The sequence below is a fragment of the Sorghum bicolor genome, chromosome 1 (genome assembly GCF_000003195.3).
Source record: "Sorghum bicolor cultivar BTx623 chromosome 1, Sorghum_bicolor_NCBIv3, whole genome shotgun sequence".
Lineage (NCBI taxonomy): Eukaryota > Viridiplantae > Streptophyta > Magnoliopsida > Poales > Poaceae > Sorghum > Sorghum bicolor.
In genome coordinates this window covers 54,095,068-54,116,264 of record NC_012870.2, presented here as the reverse complement: position 1 = coordinate 54,116,264, position 21,197 = coordinate 54,095,068, and the positions used below count along the sequence as shown (strand labels likewise).

Below are 21,197 nucleotides of genomic sequence, written 5' to 3'. Positions count from 1 at the left end.
AATTCACTCTGAACTAAGCTTAGTTTGTACCGAGTAGCATTGTAATAAAAAAAACATATAAATTATTTGCATCAGGGAATTGCAATGGCGTATCATAAATGCACAGAAATTTGTCACACAAGCTGAAGTCAAAAGAATAAAACTCCAAATCCAAATGTCTTCAAGCCTTTAACATGGTATTGTTATTGATCGCATTGGCCTGAACCAATACTTAAAAGCAATAGACTAAAGCTGCTCAAGCAGATATGAGTTGGTAACAACGTATTAAAATTCGTGCGCAGACAGGTTATCTAGTTTTCCGCGACATGAATCCATCCAAACTGAAACTAAGATCCAGGTGAACCAAACGTGCGTATGGTCCTAAGTCCACAAATGAGTGAATGAACTGTGACTTGTTCCAGTGACTGATGCAAATGAAATCTATAGCAAGATACTGATGTGAATCTTATCAGGTTCTATGCCATTGTCGGTCAGAAGCTCCACCAGGTTGTCGAGCACAGGATCATGTTCTTGAACCCCCCAGCAAACAATATCAACGCTACCAAGGTGCTCACAGCTGAATGACCTTTCTTCAAGCTCCCCAATGAATCTCTGATGTGTATGGCCAACCTGAAATATGAGAAGACACAAGTTTCACTTTGATGGCACATGCATCAAATTCTGTACAAGGATCAATTAAAATGTTGAGAGAGCCATGTACCCCTCTGAGTTTCAGACTTAGATTCTTCAGACTAGGTGAGTTCTGAAGGAAGACTATCAATGGATAGAAGTCTGGATGCAGACACCATTGACTGAGTGTCAGGGTTGTAAGATTGTTGAATTTTGGGCACCATTGTCTATTTCCCATATTTAGCTGCAAAAGGTTCATAGGATTACGACATGATAAAGACTTCCATATTTCATAAAACATTCATGACTTCAGCAAAGTTGTCAAGATAATTGAAACAAGCTAAAGTTATGTGCCAAATATTGGTGATAATATCTTTGGAATATAATATCTGACAAAGGTCACACTAAACACAAATCTTTTTTTAATAAGAATAGTTCACATTGCAATATACTCTGCCTACTTTCCTAGTGAGATTCAACCATCCAGAGCGCAAATATTTGGTAAGCATCAATTATGATAGATGACTTTAGTGCAAGGCAGGCAGATACACTGGTGAAAGCAGGGGTGACCTATCTACTGGATTCTACTGATCTGATTGTAAGTATAGGGGTGCACTTGCTGTTTGGAAAGTAGACAAAAGTTAAAGACCCCCCCACCCCCCCTATAGACTAGGCATTTAAGCTCTTGTCACATCATTGTGTCAAAGCACCAACTAAGGCTATGTATGTTCCACAAGCTTATGTAAACCTACTACAAATGAACTGAGCACGAGAACTAAATTGTGTTATGTTATCAATTGAGAGCATTAATCATCCTCTAGGTCCTGGCATCAAAATAAACTGTGAAACACTTGGTTTTGCAAAAGAATAAAGAATATATGCCATGCTTAGGTCTTAGATATTGACTCATAAATATATGCATGGAAGCAGAGTGTTGAATAAAGATGCAATACCATATTTCCTTGATAACTGATGTCTAAATCAAAATCAGTAACACCAGAGAGGCCCTTGAGGAACTGACGGATACCATCCTCAGTGCAGGTATCGAGTAGAAGACATGTTCTCTCCAGTGACTCCATGTTCTTCAGCAGTGGTAACCTTTCTTGAGTGAAGTTACAGTATTCAAGAAAGACGAGGCTGGGGATCAAAATTGAGCACTGTTCTTCAAATGCGTAGTGACAACCAACATCAATGATCAAAACCTTCAGCGTCTTGGAGGTGATCTCAACGTCGAACATGAGACAGTCACATAAGTAGAGATATTTCAATGCTTCACAGCATGTTCCGAGTTGGCAAAAGAAACCAGGGAACAAGTTAACATTGGAAAGATGCAGCCTTGTCAAGATGCGTCCTGAAATAAACACCATGGGATCCAGGTCCAAACTATACACCCGAATCGTGACCATGATAGATCGAGCATTGCAATGTAGAGCATGGCAGATCCATAGGTTAGCATCTTCTGAATAGTCATAGGAGTACCAAGGCATGTCATACCACAGCCGGAAGTCATCCAAGGCAAATGGGTTGCGGAGCATCAAGAAACGGTTGACAAACTTCTTGAACAGCACGGTGTCCTCGTCGTAGTTGTCAGACATGTGCTCAAACTCGTCGGACGTGGCGTTGATGCGGGGCACCGAACGCCAGAGGTTGCGCCACTGCCGTGACAGCACGCACGTCTGCACGACCTGGCGGGCATTCAGGTAGGACAAGATGTGGAGGAGCACGTTGTCGGGCAGGGCGTTGATCCTGCACACATCGCCAGGAACGCGCCGGTCGCCTGACATGTCGGCCGTGGCGTCGGGGTCACTGGGGCATTCCGTCGAACAGGTGGTGCTCAGGCAAGCTGCAGCAAGGAGGCGAGAGGAATCATGGAGACATGGATCCGCAGGTTCGAACAAGAACCGGGAAGGCGTAGAAAAGCACGAACGCGTGGAGATTTTGGGGATAGAAATGGAAGCAATCGAAGAAGGTGGAAGGGAAGTTGCCAAACCTGAGTGCGTGCCGTGCCCAGCCGCCCGGCGAGGAAACTGACTCTTTTTTTTTTTTTGGTTTACGGAGTAACTCAAATACTTTTAATGCATGCATCAGAAATGTGTTTACGGAAATGCTTATATATAACTCAAAGGACACTATTCAATCCAAACAAAACATGCTGTGTATGGTCCCAAAAAGTAAGCTATTTATTGTAACTTTCTAAGGTCTGTCTTTGATTTAGCGAAAAAAAATTTCTCAGGACAGGAAAAAATACACAAGTATAGTTAAGCTAGTGACATTTTGACCATTTATCTCTTTTGGTAATGACGAGTCAAATATTTATAATTTTGGCCAATAATATATAAGAAAATACTAATATTTACGGTGCATACTTAATATCACTAGATGAATCATTAAATATATTTTCATATTAAACTTATTTAGAGAAACATTTCATGCTAATATTTTTTATAAAACAAGTTAAACTTAAAAAAGTTTGATCAACACGAACTCGACAGTGACATTATTTTTGGAACGAAGGAATTACGCCAAATTTGTGGTGATTTTTGTGAGCCATAGTGATGATCTAAACACAAAGTTTTATTTTGGACGGTGAAAGCTCTAATTTGATTTTGATAATTGAGTACCAACCATATGGACTAATGCTTGCAATAAGTTTGTTTAGCCAGGGTCCACTTGAGGTGATGAACAAAACATAAAAGATGGTGCAGATGGAGATTAGGACTAAGCATGTGTTTGGTTTTGGGTTGATTAGGGATGGGTTGGACGAAACCTAGATTTCTAGGGATGGGATGGGCCCATTTCATGTTTGGTTTTGGGGGGTTGGATCCATTCTAGTTTTCTGTTTGGTTTGGAGTGTTTGTTGAAGTGGGATGAGACACTAACAAGTGGGACCCATGTGATGGACATATATGTAATTCTCTATGCTTCGACTTTGAGAGTTGGCCTACTAAGCTCAATATTAATAGTCCTATAGTGTCGACGAAAGCTGGTCGGCAGTCTACCTTGGGGTATACCCACGGTAGTAGTTTATCGGTAGACGGTGCGCAAACTACGAACTCGATGGTGACGCAAGACACGGACAAGCTTTTTATCCAGGTTCGGCCGCCGAGTTGGCGTAATACCTACGTCCTGCGTCTGGTTGTATTGATTTGTGTTGAGAGAATATGATATGTCCTAGGGGGGTCCCTTGCCCCTCCTTATATAGTCTGGAGGGCAGGGTTACAGATCCGGAAACTAATCCTAGTCGGTTACAATTGCCATGGATAATTCGATATCAATTCCTATTCTAACCGACTAGAATCCTGCTTGATCTCCACATCTTGTTTCCTTGCGCGAAACTCCAGGTTGTCGGATCAAGCCTTGAACTCGTCTCGTAATGGGCCAAGCCTCCTGGCCGAAGTCTAGCCGTAAGGGTATAGGGGTTTATACCCCCACAGCTAGTCCCCGAGCACCATGTATTGTGATGTAACACGCCGTCTTGAGCTTCTTCGATCAGTGAGACTTGACGTCTTCAATAAGTGGGAAAGTCGCCCAAACAGTTGCAACGGTTCTTTGACCAACTCGAAAGACAGTTGATCAACATCGACATCGAAGAAGCGAGTTGTTCGAAGAATGCGTGGTGCTCTAAATTAAAAAAGATTTCTTTCCTGGTGAAGTGTGCCCACTTTACTTTTTTGAAACGTATAAACATCAAAAAAGCAAGCATATTCACCGCAAGGTGAAGTGTGCCCACTTAGTCCCCGAGCCTGGTAGTAGGTGACGTAGGCACGTGGTGCCAGGGTCAAAATAAAAGTCCTCAAAGAAATTCTGTAACTGAGATGCATCGCCAGATGCATCGTACCGATGTAGTCCCGGAGCTTGCTGGAAGGCGAAGTATGAGCCTTGTAGCAAGGTCTAAAAAATTGAATTTACCAGTCCGTCTGCAATTGAATAGACTAATCGACCAGTCCCCGGGTGTATAATAGTATGACGACCAGTCCCCAAGCACCAAGTGCGCTCCTTAGAATTCTGCGCTGCTATACTGTACGACCAGTCCCCGAGCATCGAGTGCTCGGTGGTCGGTGCAGCCTTTGAAGTTCCGAGCTGATAGACTGGGCGACCAGTCCTCGAGCGTCGAGTGCTCGGTGGTCGGTGCTGTCCTTGAAGTTCCGAGCTGATAGACTGGGCGACCAGTCCCCGAGCGTCAAGTGCTCGGTGGTCGGTGCAGTCCCCGGATTGTTGACTCTGTGGCATATTTGTCTTCTTTTTATTGAAACGATCTTTTCAGTTAAAGTTGACATGACGAGACCTCCTGATGGGTTGTCAGATGGACGCATGAAAAGTTGCGCCTGGCAACTGTACAGCCGCCCTCTGCGTGGTTTGAGAAAAAGGGAACCATCAATTGGTACGAAAACTCCGCCGCATTAATTGTCTATAATCATTATAAACCGAAACGCCGCATCCGCCGCATGGCCCGCTCACTTCCCGAGAATACGGGAAGTGGGAGAGGTGGAGTTGCGGGTTATAAAAACCTGACAGTTCCGCCGGTACTCCTTACCCTGCCATTGCCCTCAAGCCTTCCATTTTCGCCTCCTTCAATCACCTGCATCTTCGTAACCCAAATCCACTTCTCACCTCCAATGGCGAAGAGCAACGCCAAGAAGAGGGCTGAACTGATGGCCAAGGAGTGGAAGAAGTCCCGTAGCACCACCAAATCCCTCGGTGACCTCGTCGACATGGGACTCCTGCACAGCTCGGAGCTCGGCGGCTGGAGAGCACCGGAAGGAGAAAGCTTCCCCGACCCTCGTGCCGGTGAGATCGTCGTGTTCGAAGATTTCATTAAGAGGGGCTTTGGGGTTCCGGTTCATCCTTTTCTCCAAGGTCTTCTTCTGTATTATGAGATCGGGATTTGCAATCTGTACCCGAACTCAATTCTCCTTATTTCCACGTTTATTCATCTGTGCGAGGCCTATGTTGGCATAGAGCCGCACTTCGATCTTTTCCGTTACCTTTTCTGCTTGAGGAAGAAGGGAGCAGTTGGAGGCTCTAAGGTTGCAGGTGGAGTGTACCTCAACCTTCGTGATGGAATGAAGAATCACTACCTACACTGTCCATGGAACACTTCCTTGACCGAATGGTATAGGAAGTGGTTCTACGTCAGGGAGGAACCGGGCAGCTCCACGTTCTGCGACGTGGGGTACATTCCCGAGAAGAGGGTAAGCTGGACCGACCGCCCGGAGTTCGACGGTCAAGTGGCGGATCTGATGAAGCTGATCGACTGGTCGCGCCTGGATGGGCTTGGCGTGGTCGGCAACTTCATTTGCCGTCGGGTGATGCCCTGCCAGAAGAGGGTGCACTCGGCGTACGAGTATTCCGGAAGCGTGGACCCGACCAGGATGCGACCGGAGATCTTGGAGAAGGCGGAGGTACAACGGCTGTTGAATGAGCTATTCAACTTTGCGGACGGAGGCTTCATCCGCGGCAGTGATCGGGTGCAAGCCTTCAAGTTAGGCCGACCAGCACCAAAGGTATGTTGCAGAGTATTTTGTTTTAGCATTCGTATATCGTCCGTAGCTGACTCATCTTTGTTGCTTTTGCAGATCGGCGATGTCGACCGGTGCACAGTGTATGTATCACTGGCACCGGGGATGGAGAATCCTGCGGGAGAAGACCTGCCAGAAGTCGATGCTGCTAGGTGTACTCGTTACACCAGCAGTGAGGAGGAACAAGCCCGCCCCGTCCCGACCACCGAAGAGAGGGTAGCGGGGAAAAGGCCATTGCCGGCAGATTCCTTGCCGACACCGGAGTTGCCGGCAGATCTACCGGCGGAGAGTAGCCAAGCGCCGAAGCGTCGTCGGCTCGTGCGGATCGTTGACGACGATGACGACGACGAGGAGGCTGCACCGTCGTTAGTCCGACGGCCTCGGAGCCGCCCAGATAATGCGCCGACCGCTACTGATCGAGTGGCCGGCGACCCCCCTGCACCGCAAGTTGTCGAGATGGGGGGGCAGGTGCCGACCGGCCGGGCGAGGAGGAGGTTCACCGCGACCCACCGTCGATCGGACCTGTAAGTGTTCAACTTACGTATTTTGGACTCCTCTTTGCTTTTTTTTATTATACTTTTGTTCCTGTAGTGCGGCGTCGGATGTCGACCCCGGCCAGGCTGCCAGCCAGGGGACGGGCGAGCCTGTCCGCGCTGCTGAAGATACGGCCCCCCAGACCACAGAGCAGCCTACAGCTGCAGCCGCGCTTGGGAGCACCGAGGGGCTCCCGACCGCGGCACCGACTACGACAGGCAGCCCGACCAGGGCTGAAGAGGCTCCCCCAGCTGGCTCCACAGAAGAGGAGGGAAGAGCCCCGACCCCTCCTCCTGCCGGGGGGAGTGGAGTCCCCACGCCGCCCCGAGCAGGAACCTCTTCGGCTGCAGGCTCCCCGGGTCTGGTCCGGGGGCCAGTAATGCCTGGGACCACCACCGGGGGTGACGCAGCGCAGGAGGAGAAAACCCGGGCGGCCTCCGATGACGAGGTGGAAGAGATTGAGGGTCGTCCCCGTGATGGCCGCCAACACGTATATGTGTGGCGCCAACGCGGGGATCACTTTATCGGGCATGAGGAGCTCGCCGAGACCGAGGAGGCCGCCAGGGTGGAGCGCGCGGCCAAGCGCCTCGTCGACGAAGTCAAGGTAAGCGACTTTTTGTACTGCTGTACACTCTATGCCTTTTCTTGCATGGTCATTATATGTTCGCTTTGTAGGGCGTAATGAAAACGGCAAAGTACCGGAAACGGTGCTTTGACCAGATAGAAGGCGTCGTGGCCGAGAACAAGGCCCTGGCCGCGGAGGTAGACCGGCTGCGATCGGAAGTCGGGGAGAAGGTGGCCGAGATGAGCGCCCAAGAGGAGCGTCGTCTCGACCTCACTCGTCGCTTGGCCGACCAGTACCGGCAGCGAGAAGGTTAGTCACACGCTCCGAGCAGCTTTGCGTACTTGTGTAGTTTGCTGTACCGACCAGTTTATGATTCACGCAGACTTGGAGGAGGAGGTGGCGCGCCTCCGACAAGAGAAGGAGCAGCTCAGCCAACAGCTCGCCGGTGCGCTGGAGTCCGGGCGGCGAGCAGGAGAGGAATTGGGTCGGAAAGACCGGGAATTATCTGGTAATGGGTGCCGCCTTGCTAGCTGCTGCTTGTCGCCCCTTTGTTTGTTTGGTATGCCGAAAATAACGCTTTGTTTCATTTGCAGTGCTCAAGGTGAACGCCAAGAAGCACCTGGATGATCTGATCAAGGACCGGGACTCCTGGAAGGTCAACTGTTGCAGGATCTGGAAAGGAGTGTCCCCGGTCCTAGACCTGATCAGTCCCGAGCTCCCGGAGAGCCAGCCCCGCGCGCCACAGTTGACCCCGGTCGAGAAGGCGCAACGGGCGTGGGACTGGCTCCAGCAGTTCGTGAAGGACGCCGGGGAGTTTGCCGGCGCGCACGTCCTCAGCATGGTGCGCGCCCACTACCCCCTGATCGACTTGAGCAGGCTGGAGAAGGGGTACCCGAAGGAGGTCGGCCCACAGGAAGCGGACGAGCTTCGGGGTAGTCTGCTGGACTTGTCGTCGACAGTGATCGGCGACATCAATCTGTGCGGAACGGCCACTCCCCCCGACCAGCCGAGTTCAGATAGGTCGGCCAGGGAGTTGTCGGGCGCGTCCGTTGCGGGAGATGGGCGGTCGACGCCTGCGGTCTCGACCAGCCAGGCGCCGGTGGCCCCGACACCTTCGTCCGGGCAGCAGGGCCAGGCGGGTGATCAGCCCGAGCAGCTAGGCCAATAGAGTAGTCTGTAGGAATAGACTAGTGTCTGCCCGTCAGGGGATTTATTGTAAACTTTGTATGTAAAGTTTGTAATAAAGTTTGCTTTTTGTCGTGACTGTTGTTTTGAGCGCTGTAAGATTATCTGAGTGACGTGTCACCGTATTCATCTTGGTAGTCTTTAAGAGCATCCATTGCAGGAGTTTTGCCGAGTGCTGTGACAAGGTATAGGCAAAGAATAGAGAATTTCATTATCAACGATTATGAGATACTTACAAAGGAAAGTTATTAAAACTTTATGGATAGAAACGTCGCAGTTTGTCTATGTGCCAAGAGTTAGGCACTCGTGTTCCGTCTGGGTATGCCAATCTGTAGGACGTAGGTCGTGTGACCTCGGTCACCACGAAGGGTCCTTCCCAGAGAGTGGATAGCTTGTGCATTCCCTCCTGGCTTGTTTTCCATCGAAGTACCAGATCGCCGACCACGAAGGAACGGTCCTTGACGTTCCTGTTGTAGTATCGCCTGACTGCCGCGAGATATTTTGCTGTTCAGAGACACGAATCCAAACGCTTTTCCTCCATGCAATTGATTTCGAGTTCTCTGGCGTTGTCAGCGGTCGCCTGGTCGAAGTGTTCGATTCTGGGAGATCCGAAGTGTATGTCAGACGGCAGGACCGCCTCTGCGCCGTACACCATGAAGTAGGGAGACACCCCTGTGTTTCGACTGGTCTGAGTTCGGAGGCCCCAGACCACTGCCGGCAATTCTTTCATCCATCGACCGGGTGCTCTGTCGTTTTCGGTGTACAACCTTTTCTTTAGGGCATCGACGATCATTCCGTTAGCACGTTCAACTTGACCGTTGGCACGTGGATGTGCCACTGACACGTATTTTATGACTATGCCTCTGTCATCGCAGAAGTCCCAAAAAGCGGTGCCAGTAAACTGAGTGCCCAGGTCGGTGATTATGCTGTTCGGGATGCCGAATCTGTGTATGATTTGATTGAGGAACTCCACAGCCTTCTCAGAGGTTGCCTTGACCAGAGGCATGTACTCAATCCACTTGGAGAACTTGTCGATTAACACGAAAACAAACTTGAAATTGCCCGGGGCTGGTTTAAATGGCCCGATCATGTCAAGCCCCCAGCAAGCAAAGGGCCAAGACGACGGGATGGTTTGAATTTCGTGGGCAGGTACGTGGGTCCTCTTAGCGAAAAACTGACATCCTTCGCAATGTCGAACCAGTTTTTCTGCGTCGCCGACCGCGGTTGGCCAATAAAAACCTGCTCGGAAAGCCTTTCCGACCAGCGTTCTGGATGCGGCGTGATTGCCGCAGGATCCAGCATGTATGTCCTCTAAGAGCTTGATACCGTCATCTTGGGGTATGCACTTGAGCAATACTTCGGAGCTTGCGTTTTTCCGCATGAGTTTGCCGTCGACCAGGATGTAGTTCTTTGATCGTCGAATGAGGCGCTCGTTCTCTGTTTTGTCCTGAAGGCCTGTCCCGTCCGATATGTATTTGATGAACGGGGTACGCCAGTCACGCCCACCGGTTGTCGGAGTGGCGTCGTCTATGAGCATTGCCTCGGTGGGTTGCTTGTCGACCAGGGAGGAGCCTACGCTCGGCTCGTGGATGTCCTGGACGAAAATACCCCGCGGGATCTGGGCCCGAGATGAGCCTAACTTCGACAACGCGTCTGCTGCTTGGTTCTTATCCCGGACCACGTGGATGTACTCTATGCCGTAGAAGTTGGTTTCCCATTTGCGAATTTCTTTGCAGTAGAGATCCATCTTCTCGTGGGTTGCGTCCCACTCCTTGTTGAGCTGGTTGATGACCAAAGCGGAGTCGCCATAAACATAGAGGCGCTTGACTCCCAGCTCAACGGCTAGTCTTATGCCATGCAAGCATGCTTCGTATTCGGCGACGTTGTTTGACGCCGGAAAAAGGATCCGAAGGACGTAACGCAGTTTGTCCTTGTTGGGTGATACGAACAGTATCCCAGCGCCGGCACCGTTGATGTTCAAGGACCCGTCAAAGAACATTGACCAGTGGTCTGAGACATCGGGAACGGAAGGCTCGTTGAGATCCGTCCATTCAGCAATGAAATCGACCAGGGCCTGAGACTTGACAGTGGTGCGACTCTGGAACTCCAGGGAAAATGGACATAATTCCATTGCCCATTTCACGATTCTGCCGTTGGTGTCTTTATTGCGCAGGATGTCCCCGAGAGGGAAACTGGTTGTCACCAGGACTCGATGGCCGTCGAAGTAGTGCTTCAGCTTTCTTGACGTTATTAGAATGGCGTATATGAGCTTCTGTATTTGTGGATACCTGGCCTTGGACTCGTTTAAGACTTCACTTGTGAAGTAAACTGGTCTCTGGACCTTGTAGGCGTGACCTGGTTCACCTCGCTCGACCACTATTGCCGTGGAAACAACCCTGTCGGTTGTAGCAATGTAAAGGAGTAGGTCTTCATTGGGCTGAGGCGCTGTAAGGACAGGTGGTGAAGTGAGGAAGGTCTTACGCTGGTTGAATGCGGTGTCGGCTTCTTCTGTCCAAGAAAATTTTTCCGACGCTTTTAATAGTTTGAAGAAAGGGAGGCCTTTTTCTCCTAGCCTTGAGATGAAGCGACTGAGGGCGGCCATACATCCGGTTAGCTTTTGGATATCCTTTACGTTCTTCGGTGGTCGCATGTCGAGTACGGCTTTGACTTTTGAAGGGTTTGGTCGTATGCCGTCGCGACTGACGACGTTGCCGAGCAGTAGACCGGAAGGAACGCCGAAAATGCACTTCTTGGGGTTGAGCTTCCACTTGTACCTATTGAGCGCCTTAAAAGTTCGGTCTAAGTTGTCGATTAGGGTGCTCGCGTCCCTTGTTTTTACGACCACGTCGTCTACATAGGCCTCGACGAGGTCATCGCGAATCTCGTCGTGGAGGCATTGTTGGATGGCCCGTTGATAAGTGGCTCCGGCGTTTTTGAGTCCGAAAGACATGGTCGTGTAGCAGTATGCGCCGTAAGGTGTAATAAAAGACGTTTTGATCTGATCTTCTTCCTTTAGCGAGATCTGGTGATAACCAGAGTAGCAGTCTAGAAAAGAGAGGAGTTCGCATCCGGCCGTTGAGTCGACCACCTCGTCGATACGAGGGAGACCAAAAGGATCTTTAGGACAGTGTTTATTGAGATCAGTGTAATCAACGCACATTCTCCATTCATTATTCTTTTTGCGTACAAGAACCGGGTTGGCGAGCCAATCGGGGTGATACACTTCTTTTATGAATCCGGCTGCTAGAAGCCGTGTTATTTCTGTCCTAATAGCCTCCTTTTTGTCACGAGCGAACCGTCGCAGTTTTTGCTTGACTGGTCTTGCGGTCTTCGAGACATTTAAGGAGTGCTCGATCAGGTTTCGTGGGACACCGGGCATGTCTGCGGGTTTCCATGCGAAAACGCTCACGTTGTCCCTTAGAAACCTGACGAGCGCGTCTTCCTATTTTGGATCCAGGTTGGCCTCGATGAGGGCTGTCTTCTCGGGGCTGCCCTCGACCAGCTGCACTTCTTTGTACTCCTTGGATTTTGAGTTCTTCCTGGCTGTCTCCTGTTCGGGTAGTCGGAGCTGGTCGGGAGGCAGCTGTGCGGCTTGGTTTGCTGTTTCTGCCATGCGGATTGAGAGGTCGATTGCCTCGGTGATCTTGAAGCTTTCTTCTTCGCAGGTGTACGCAGTGTAGACGTTGCCTCTGACGGTTAGGACACCCTTCTCCGTGGGAATCTTAAGGACTAGGTATGAGTAGTGCGGGACTGCCATGAACTTTGTCAGCGATGGTCGGCCCAGTATGGCGTGATAGGTCCCGTCGAAATCCACGACTACGAAGTTGATGAACTCCGTCCGGAAGTGGTCGGGTGTGCCGAATTGGACAGGCAATGTTATCTGTCCGAGAGGCACTGAACTTTGACCTGGCAAAACCCGCCAGAATTGGGCGTCGTAAGGTTTTAGTTGTGCAGGGGATATCTTGAGGGCGGGCAGGCTGTTGCAGAAAAGGATGTCGATGGAGCTTCCCCCGTCCACGAGCACGCGCTCGAATCTGACGCTGTTGATGCAGGGGTCAAGAATCAGGGGGAAACGACCCGGCTCTGGGATAGCGGCCCACTGGTCCTTCCTGCTGAACGAGATTTCCCTGTGGGACCACGTGGGAAATTTCGGGTCTGCGATCAGCCCGTCCGTGCTGTCTATGTTGAGGCAGGCTCTCTTTAACAGCTTTCTTTCTCGCTTGGACTCAGTGGAGACCTTGCCCCCGAAGATGGAGTGGACCACGTCAGTGGGGCTGACGTATTGGTGTCGGGGGTCCCTATCTTGGTCTTCATCCTCTTCTTCGTGGTCGTGCCCGTCGCGCTTGTTATTTTTCTTGGCGGAGTCGTCTTGGGCGGCCCGCCGTGTATAGATACTTTTGAGGACGCGACACTCTTCCATGGTATGATTGGACTTTGGATGTAGTTGGCATGGTCCCTTCAACGTTTTGTTGTAGTCTTCTTGGTAGTCCCGTCGTCCATTGGGACGTTTGACCGTATTTACTTCGTGGTCGTATTCGCGAGGGCGCTTTCCTCTGAAGTCGTCGCGGCTGTCGCGCCGCCGATCCCAACCGTCTCTGTGGTCGCGGTTGTCGGTGCGACGGTGGTTCCTGTTGTCGTAACGACCGCGACCGTCATCTCGCCGGGAAGGCTGGTCGGGACCTCTCGCATCGTCTCGGATTAGTTTTTCTGCGTCGTCGGCATCGGCGTAATTTTTGGCCGTGGCGAGGAGCTCTGCTACCGTTGTTGGACGTTTACGCAGCAGCTTGTTCCTCAGCGCTTCGTGGAAACGCAGGCCCTTGATGAAGGCTGAGATGGCCTCGTCGTGGGAAATCTTCGGGATTTTGAGGCGCATATCCGAGAATCGTCGGATGTAATCGCGCAGGGGTTCGTTCTTCCTGTCCCTTATCCTTTCGAGGTCATACTTGTTGCTGGGCTGCTCGCATGTGGCGATGAAGTTGTCGATGAAAGCCTGGCGTAGCTCTTCCCAAGAGTCGAAAGAGTCCTCGGGCAAGCCAAGAAGCCACTGATGACCAGCCTGGTCGAGGACTACGGGGAAGTAGTTAGCCATGACGTGCTCATCCCCTGCCGCTGATCGGACGGCGATTTCATAGAGGGTGATCCAGTTCTCTGGATTTTCCTTGCCGTCGTATTTTTTAAGTTTTTCGAGCTTGAAATTGCGGGGCCACACGACCTGGCGGAGGTGTGAGGAGAATTGTCTTAGGCCCGGAGGACCGTGCGTTGCATCATACTCGATGCGGCGCAGGTTTTCGTGGACTGCTCTCTCTGCGGCGCGCCTGTTGATGCGGTCCCGGGCATCTTTGGGAGGGATGTCGTGGCGGAGATCCCTGTGATGGTTTACTTCTTGGCCACGTACGTGGTTCTGCTTGCGGCGACCGTCGGCGTCCCGACCACCATCGTTGCGCCGTGAGTCCTCTCGACGGTTGTCGGGGGAGCGGCTGCGGTGACGCCTGCTGGGAGGCGGTGAGGCTCGGCTACGATTAGTCTGGTCAGAGGCAGCTCCCGTATAAGAGACGTCCTGGACTCTCTTGAGCAGAGTGGCTGTCTGTCCCATTGCAGCGATCAGGTGTGCTCGGATGCTGGTCCGGACTCCCTGGCATTCGGGGGTATCAGGAAGCCGATCTAGGTTAGCCATGGCGACAGCCACGTTGGCGTTTGGCGTTTTGTAGACTGGCTGGTCCCCGACCATGTCAAAGGCATCGTTGAGATTATTTGGTGGCATTTGTTGTTGCTCGTCTGCGCGTCGTCGGGCGCGATCGGTGTTGCGCTGTTCGCGGAGTTGCCTCTGGTCATCTGTTTCTCCATCAACGACCGGTTCGTCGGCGCTGACATTGAACACAATATCCCCTCGCCGGGGGGGAAATATCGGGAATCGGTCGAAACCCGGAGGGTGTGAAGAAAAATCCAGGTCGTAGCCCTCGTCTTCGGTGTTTATAACCTCGGTGGGGACGGAACCGGTGCTTGAGTTGGTGCTGGAAACCTGGCCGTCCCGTAGTTCTCGGATTGTCACCATGTTGACGTAGTGACGATCGTTCCTTGTCGGCAACCAACCCGCCTTGCTGAAAACTGATTGGGTGTGCTGTGAGTAAACAGAGGCCGAGTTGTTCAGGCCGCAAGGATAATCTTCCTTCTTGAGCTCGACGGATCGTCCTGAGGGTGTTGAGGTTATCGTCAGAGACGTTCCCAGCCGTTCGTGTGTGGCGACACGAGTTGGCCGGCGGGATTTGAAAAAATCCACTGGAGCAGCTTGGTCGGGCCGGCGCAGAACTCCGTCTACTAGTTGGGAAACTTCGAGTAGCTTGGAGTCAGCGCGATCAAGCGCTTGGAGAAGGTCCGAGCTGTCGATTTTCTTTCCCTCGTAGAGCGGGAGCGGTGGTCGGGTGCTCGGTGCCGCCACGTGTGTGGTCGGAGACGGCGTGATCTCAGATTGGATCTGGGTCTCTTTCGAAACCGTGGTCGTGAGGCCGCCGCTGCACGTCGTCCACGTGATCTGGCCAACGGTGAACGTGAGGCCTTCAGGCACGGTCGCGGAAGCTGGGATCGTGACCATCTTGTTCGCCGGAAAAGTTGCACGCACACCCCCTACCTGGCGCGCCACTGTCGACGAAAGCTGGTCGGCAGTCTACCTTGGGGTATACCCACGGTAGTAGTTTATCGGTAGACGGTGCGCAAACTACGAACTCGATGGTGACGCAAGACACGGACAAGCTTTTTATCCAGGTTCGGCCGCCGAGTTGGCGTAATACCTACGTCCTGCGTCTGGTTGTATTGATTTGTGTTGAGAGAATATGATATGTCCTAGGGGGGTCCCTTGCCCCTCCTTATATAGTCTGGAGGGCAGGGTTACAGATCCGGAAACTAATCCTAGTCGGTTACAATTGCCATGGATAATTCGATATCAATTCCTATTCTAACCGACTGGAATCCTGCTTGATCTCCACATCTTGTTTCCTTGCGCGAAACTCCAGGTTGTCGGATCAAGCCTTGAACTCGTCTCGTAATGGGCCAAGCCTCCTGGCCGAAGTCTAGCCGTAAGGGTATAGGGGTTTATACCCCCACACATAGTAAGTCATTTCTATTGTGCTCTGTACTTATGCTTGCACCATTGACTTAATATCCTAGCAAGTGGTTGAGATACCGAGTTGAGAAGTGCCTATGTGACGAATAATTGACACTTGAGCTGAGAGGATTGAGTTTTTTGGTGAAGGACGAACAAAAAGGCTTGGACCTAAGGACCAAGATGCTAGGAGCGGAGCATGCGCGACTCACGTTAGACATGTGGAAGAGCAAGAGTACATGGGTGATGACGATAATGTTGACAAACTCAAAGCCTGATTTAGACAAAGTCAAGGCAAGGTGTTGCGAGCACTTGGTGGAGCGTTAGACTGAGGACATGGAGATTGGACATATGTTGACATTGATGAGTCACACATAACGAGGCATGTATGAGGGTTGGTCAATCTTCCTCGAAATTGGGAACGAAGAATTTGGTGGTTTTGACATAAAAGTCATGGATGGTGAGTTTCACTAGTCCGGGTCCTAAAATCTGGAGAGGCGAGTCAAAGAACGCGTGGCACCACCACGAAACTTGTACTGAGGTGAAGCGTAGTGTCATCTGGTCCATCCAATGCACCAAAAAACTCAAGATCTACAAAGTTTAATGATCACTTTTTATGCAGCTTAATGTTGCCCATGTTGATTATGGTCCATGGACTGCGCAAAATTCTTGAAGGAGGCGTCCTAGCTGGTGGCAAACTGGTCGACGACGGGTGCCGTCGTGCCTTGCGCCTGGGGCGATGTCTTGAACTCCTGATCGGAGTTGAGGAAACCCCGGTTCACTTCGATGTTGTTGTTGTATTGGTTGTGTCGAAGGTGTCTGGAGTGGTTGGATCGAGATCGTTCAGTGCTGAGCCGTTGCCGTTCCTTGGACACCTCTGTGACAGGAACTCAAGGTTAGCAAAGTCCATGGTTGGGTCCAGCAGGCCTGTGTTGCTGAAGTTGTAGAGCCGGTTCACTACGGATTGACATTCACTATGGACATCGGGGTCTTTGCCGAGTGTTAAGTGCTTTGCTGAGTGTTTTCTTTCGGGCACTCGGCAAAGAAGCTTTTTGTCGAGTGCGAAAAGAAAAACACTCGGGAAAAAGGCTTTTTTGCCGAATGTAAAAAAAACACTCGGCAAAGAACTTCTTTACCGAGTATTTTTTGACACTCAACAAAGAAAATTTTAAGTTGAATTTTGAAACTCTACATGAATTCAAATCAAAAAGTTTTCAACTACAAAATTGTATAACTTTTCAAGATCTACAATATTTATTTTGGTCATTTCTTTATTTGACAAAGTCAAAATAAATTTGTTCATAAATTTTATATATCTCTCATATAGTTTATAAAACTATAAGAGAAATATATAAGATTTATAAAAAATATTAGAATCACTATGTCGGATGAACAAATGACAAAATAACCAAAATAAACTCTGTAGATCTTGATAAGTTATGAAATTTTTATTTGGCAACTTTTTTATTTGAATTCATCTTGTCAACTTTTTTTATTTGGCAAAATTCTTGAAGGAGGCGTCCTGGCTGGTGGCAAACTGGTCGACGACGGGTGCCTTGGTGCCCTGCGCCTAGGGCGATGACTTGAGCTCCTGATCGGAGTTGAGGAAACCCCGGTTCACTTCGATGTTGGTGTAGTAGTGGTTGTGTGGAAGGTGTCTGGAGTGGTTGGATCGACATCGTTCAGCGCCGAGCCGTTGCCGTTCCTTGGACACCTCTGTGACAGGAACTCAAGGTTAGCAAAGTCCATGGTTGGGTCCAGCAGGCCTGTGTTGCTGAAGTTGTAGAGCCGGTTCACTACGGATTGGCATTCACTATCGAAATCCAGGTCTTTGCCAAGTGTTAAGCGCTTTGCCGAGTGTTTTCTTTCAAGCACTCGGCAAAGAAGCTCTTTGTCGAGTGCCAAAGAAAAACAATCGGAAAAAAATACTCGGCAAAGAGGTTTCTTTGCCGAATGTAGAAAAACACTCGGTATAGACTTTCTTTACCGAGTGTTTTTTTGACACTTGACAAGAAACTTCTTTGTTGAGTGCTTTTTTTACACTCGGCAAAGACCTTCTTTGCCGAGTGTCAAAAAAACACTCAGCAAAGAAAATTTTAATTTGAATTTTGAAGCCCTAAATGAATTCAAATAAAAAAATTAACTACAAAGTTCTATAACTTTTCAAGATTTACAATATTTATTTTGGTTATTTTTTTATTTGACAAAGTCGAATAAATTTGTTCATAAATTTTACATATCTCTCATATAGTTTATGAAACTATAAGAGATATATATAAGATTTATGAAAAATATTAGAATCACTATGTCGGATGAGCAAATGACAAAACAACCAAAATAAACTTTATAGGTCTTGATAAGTTATGAAATTTTTGTATGTGCCAACTTTTTTATTTGAGTTCATCTTGTCATGCAAAACTACGTCTTTAATTGAAAATTTTAAAATTCGAATTTTTCAAATGACCTCAGATGGAAAAACTCCCTAAATAAACTTTGTAGATCTCAAAAAGTTATAAAACTTTATAGTTGACAACTTTTTGTTTTGGAATCATCTTGTGATACAAAAACTACGTTTGAATTTCTCAAATTTAAAATTCAAATTTTGTAAACGACCTCGGATGGAGAAACTCCCTAAATTAAAATTGTAGGTCCCGAAAAGTTATAAAACTTTATAGTTGACAACTTTTTAATTTGCAATCGTTTAGAATATCAAAATAATCAATTTATATGTGATTTGATATAATATATGAGGAACCGAAATGTAATATAGACATAAGTGATAGTGTATAAGTGATAGTGTGGTGTAGTGATTAAGGAGGGAGACACGTGACAAAAGAGGTCACGAGTTTGAATTCCATTGGCCGCAAAGCCACAAAAATTCTGAAACTTGAGCAGCACATAGAGTCAGGTGGGCGCAGGCCTCCTGCGAAAAAATATTCTTTTTGTTCCCTATTTTTCAGATTTTTTTGAATTTTTTTCGTTTCTATCCTTACCGAGTGTCGGACACTCGGCAAAGGCTTTATCGAGTGCACGAAAAATAACACTCGATAAAAGATCTCTTTGCCGACTAAAATTTTGCCGTGTGGTTTTTGCCGAGGCTAAATGTATTTGGACCTTTGCCGAGTGCTACAAACACTCAGCAAAGTACCAGTATCTCGTAGTGATTGTACACGGCCAAACGTGTGCCCCCCTGTCGTTTTCACAACAAAAATCAAGTGAATAGACGATACCAGCTGAGAGGGCATCAAGTTTATGGATTTGTAGGTACCTGAAAGGGCGACAAGGTCGACATCGTTGAGGCTGAGGTTGCTGAACATAGCTGAAGATGGTGAGGTTGTCGGTGGGCGCTGTGTGGTTCAGGGATCCGTTGTAGTCGGAGGTCTTGCTGTCCAGCCTTCCCAGAAGCACACCCCAACTTGGGCCTCCCAACTGCATGTTATTAAACGTTGCTAGGAAGTTAATTGATCCTATAGTATTTCCTTGTTTGGTGTTGTTGATGCATGTGCAATCACAGGGAACAAGTAATGGATGAATGTGACCTTGTATCTACCATTGCCTCTCATTGTAACCTTGTCCCACACTTACTACCATTGCCAGGAAGATCCTACCTACTTGCTATATCCTTCTCTTTGGACTTGACGGCAGGGTGTATATAGTATTTAGGAGGTGTTTGGACTTGACGGCAGGGTGTATATAGTATTTAGGAGGTGTTCATAAAGTAGAGTTTATTTACACGTCTATAAGAATGAGTGTGCGTGCGTATTAAGCGATCTGCATTGTAATTCTAAAAAAAGAAGTTTTATCACCTAGCAAATAACACTAGTACACAGAACCACTACATAGGCGGTTAACTGAGAGCCTGTGCTGGGTGTCTGTAGAAATATTTTTTCCACAGGCGGGTAATTGAGAGCCGTTAATGCAAATGTATTTCTACAGACGGTTCAGTTATGTCAACCGTTAGAAATTTTTTTATACAAAATACAAAATCGGCTTTTAAAAATAGAAAAAAATAAATTATAGGGAAGTCGCAAGTCGCGCATTGTTTCGCGTAAAATCACGTGCTACACGGCTGGCTGGTGGGATTCAAACCTGAGATCTCGCCCTCGCGCGTAGCCTCCTCTACCACTCCACCTATCACTTAATTGTGTCTATATTACAGTTTCGTTCCCCACATATTATCCTAAACCGAGCATATATTGATTATTTAAGGCCCTAAACGGATTCCAGTGAAAAAATTGCCAGTTACAAAGTTTCACAACTTTTCAAGATCTACAACTTTTATATTGGTAATTTCTCCATACGAGGTCATTTACAAAATTTGAATTTCAAATTTGAGAAATTCAAACGTAGTTTTCGACGACAAGATGATTTCAAATGGAAAACTTATCAACTACAAAGTTTCATAACTTTTCGAGAACTACAACTTTCATTTTGACGGTTTTTCTAAAAGAGGTCATTTGAAAAGCTCAAAAAATTCAATTTCAAATTATTTCTACAGGCATTTTTTAAGAAACCGCCAATGGAAATACGATTTTCACTGGCGGTTTCTTAGGAGAACCGTATGCAGAAATAGATGATTTCTATTGGTGGTTTTGTTAGGAAAACCGTCGGTGAAAATTGATTTTCACAGGCGGTTTTTTTAGTCGGGCAAGATTTCTCTCCACAAATGCTGTTTAATTCGAACCGCCTGTACAAATTATATTCCACCGCAAGCGTAGTGCTTTTTTTACTAGTGTAAATACGAAATTTCATTAATATCGGACGAAATTCAAACAAATCCAAATTGTTTTTTAAAAATATTGACGTCATTTCACTAGAAATATTTTGACGCTTTTTGTTATCGAAGGTGTACATACCAGAACCATGCATATATAATCATGAAAAACGACCTGACATGACATGTTACTATAGCACAGCAATATGCACCGTGTGGGCGCCCATCAAATCATTCATCCTCCAAATTAAACGAAAAGGTGCCAATAATGAAGTAATTGCATGCTGTTAACGGTTAAATCACTATGCATGCCCCTTAATTTGAAAGCCATGGTGCAGCTACCGGCTACCGCTACGTCCTCTATACTATCACAGTATTGCTTCATGTATATGCCATGAATTTTGTATCGCTGCACTGCATGCATGCAGGTACGTACGTGTACGTACCAGCTCGACGGAGATCTCAGCGGCGATGGCGACTCGCAGGAGACAACCGCAGGGCAGGCGTCCTCTAACGCGGCCTTGGCGGCGTCCACCGCCGGGAACCCACGCGCCGATTTGTTGTTGGGCGGCGACGTCTTCTTCTCCGACGGCATCGCGGGCACGATAGGATGATCAATATCCCAGTACTGCAGACGCTGTATACCTCGCATGATATTTGATGATGACAACAGGTCAATGCAAACAAAAATGTTTTCTTCAGTATATATGTAGAGAAAAAAAAGGAGGAAATGGCAAATTGCATTTACGTTTTGGAAATATATGTTTTTATGTAGAGAAAAAAAGGAGGAAATGCCAAATTTATGTTTTGCCAAAAATGTTTTACATTTACAAATCCAAAGGATTTTTTGCCGAGTGTAAAAAAAAACACTCGACAAAAAAGGTCTTTGCCAAGTATTTTCTTTGACACTTGTAAAGAAGTCTTTTTTGCCGAGTGTGTTTTTTGACACTGGGCCCCGAGTGTAAAAAAAAACTC

The 21,197-nt window shown here is 48.2% G+C and overlaps 1 protein-coding gene and 1 pseudogene across 1 annotated transcript; both read right to left on the bottom strand.

Moving 5' to 3' along the window:
- LOC8083643 (F-box protein At4g22280) lies at window positions 124-2,702 on the bottom strand. The gene is made up of 4 exons (XM_002464782.2): window positions 2,600-2,702; window positions 1,563-2,452; window positions 701-853; window positions 124-609 (listed from the first exon to the last, which is right to left on the bottom strand). The coding sequence occupies exons 2-4, from the start codon at window positions 2,391-2,393 to the stop codon at window positions 421-423; spliced, it is 1,173 nt and encodes a 390-aa protein (XP_002464827.1). The 5' UTR covers window positions 2,394-2,452; window positions 2,600-2,702; the 3' UTR covers window positions 124-420.
- LOC110432156 lies at window positions 17,001-20,874 on the bottom strand (annotated as a pseudogene).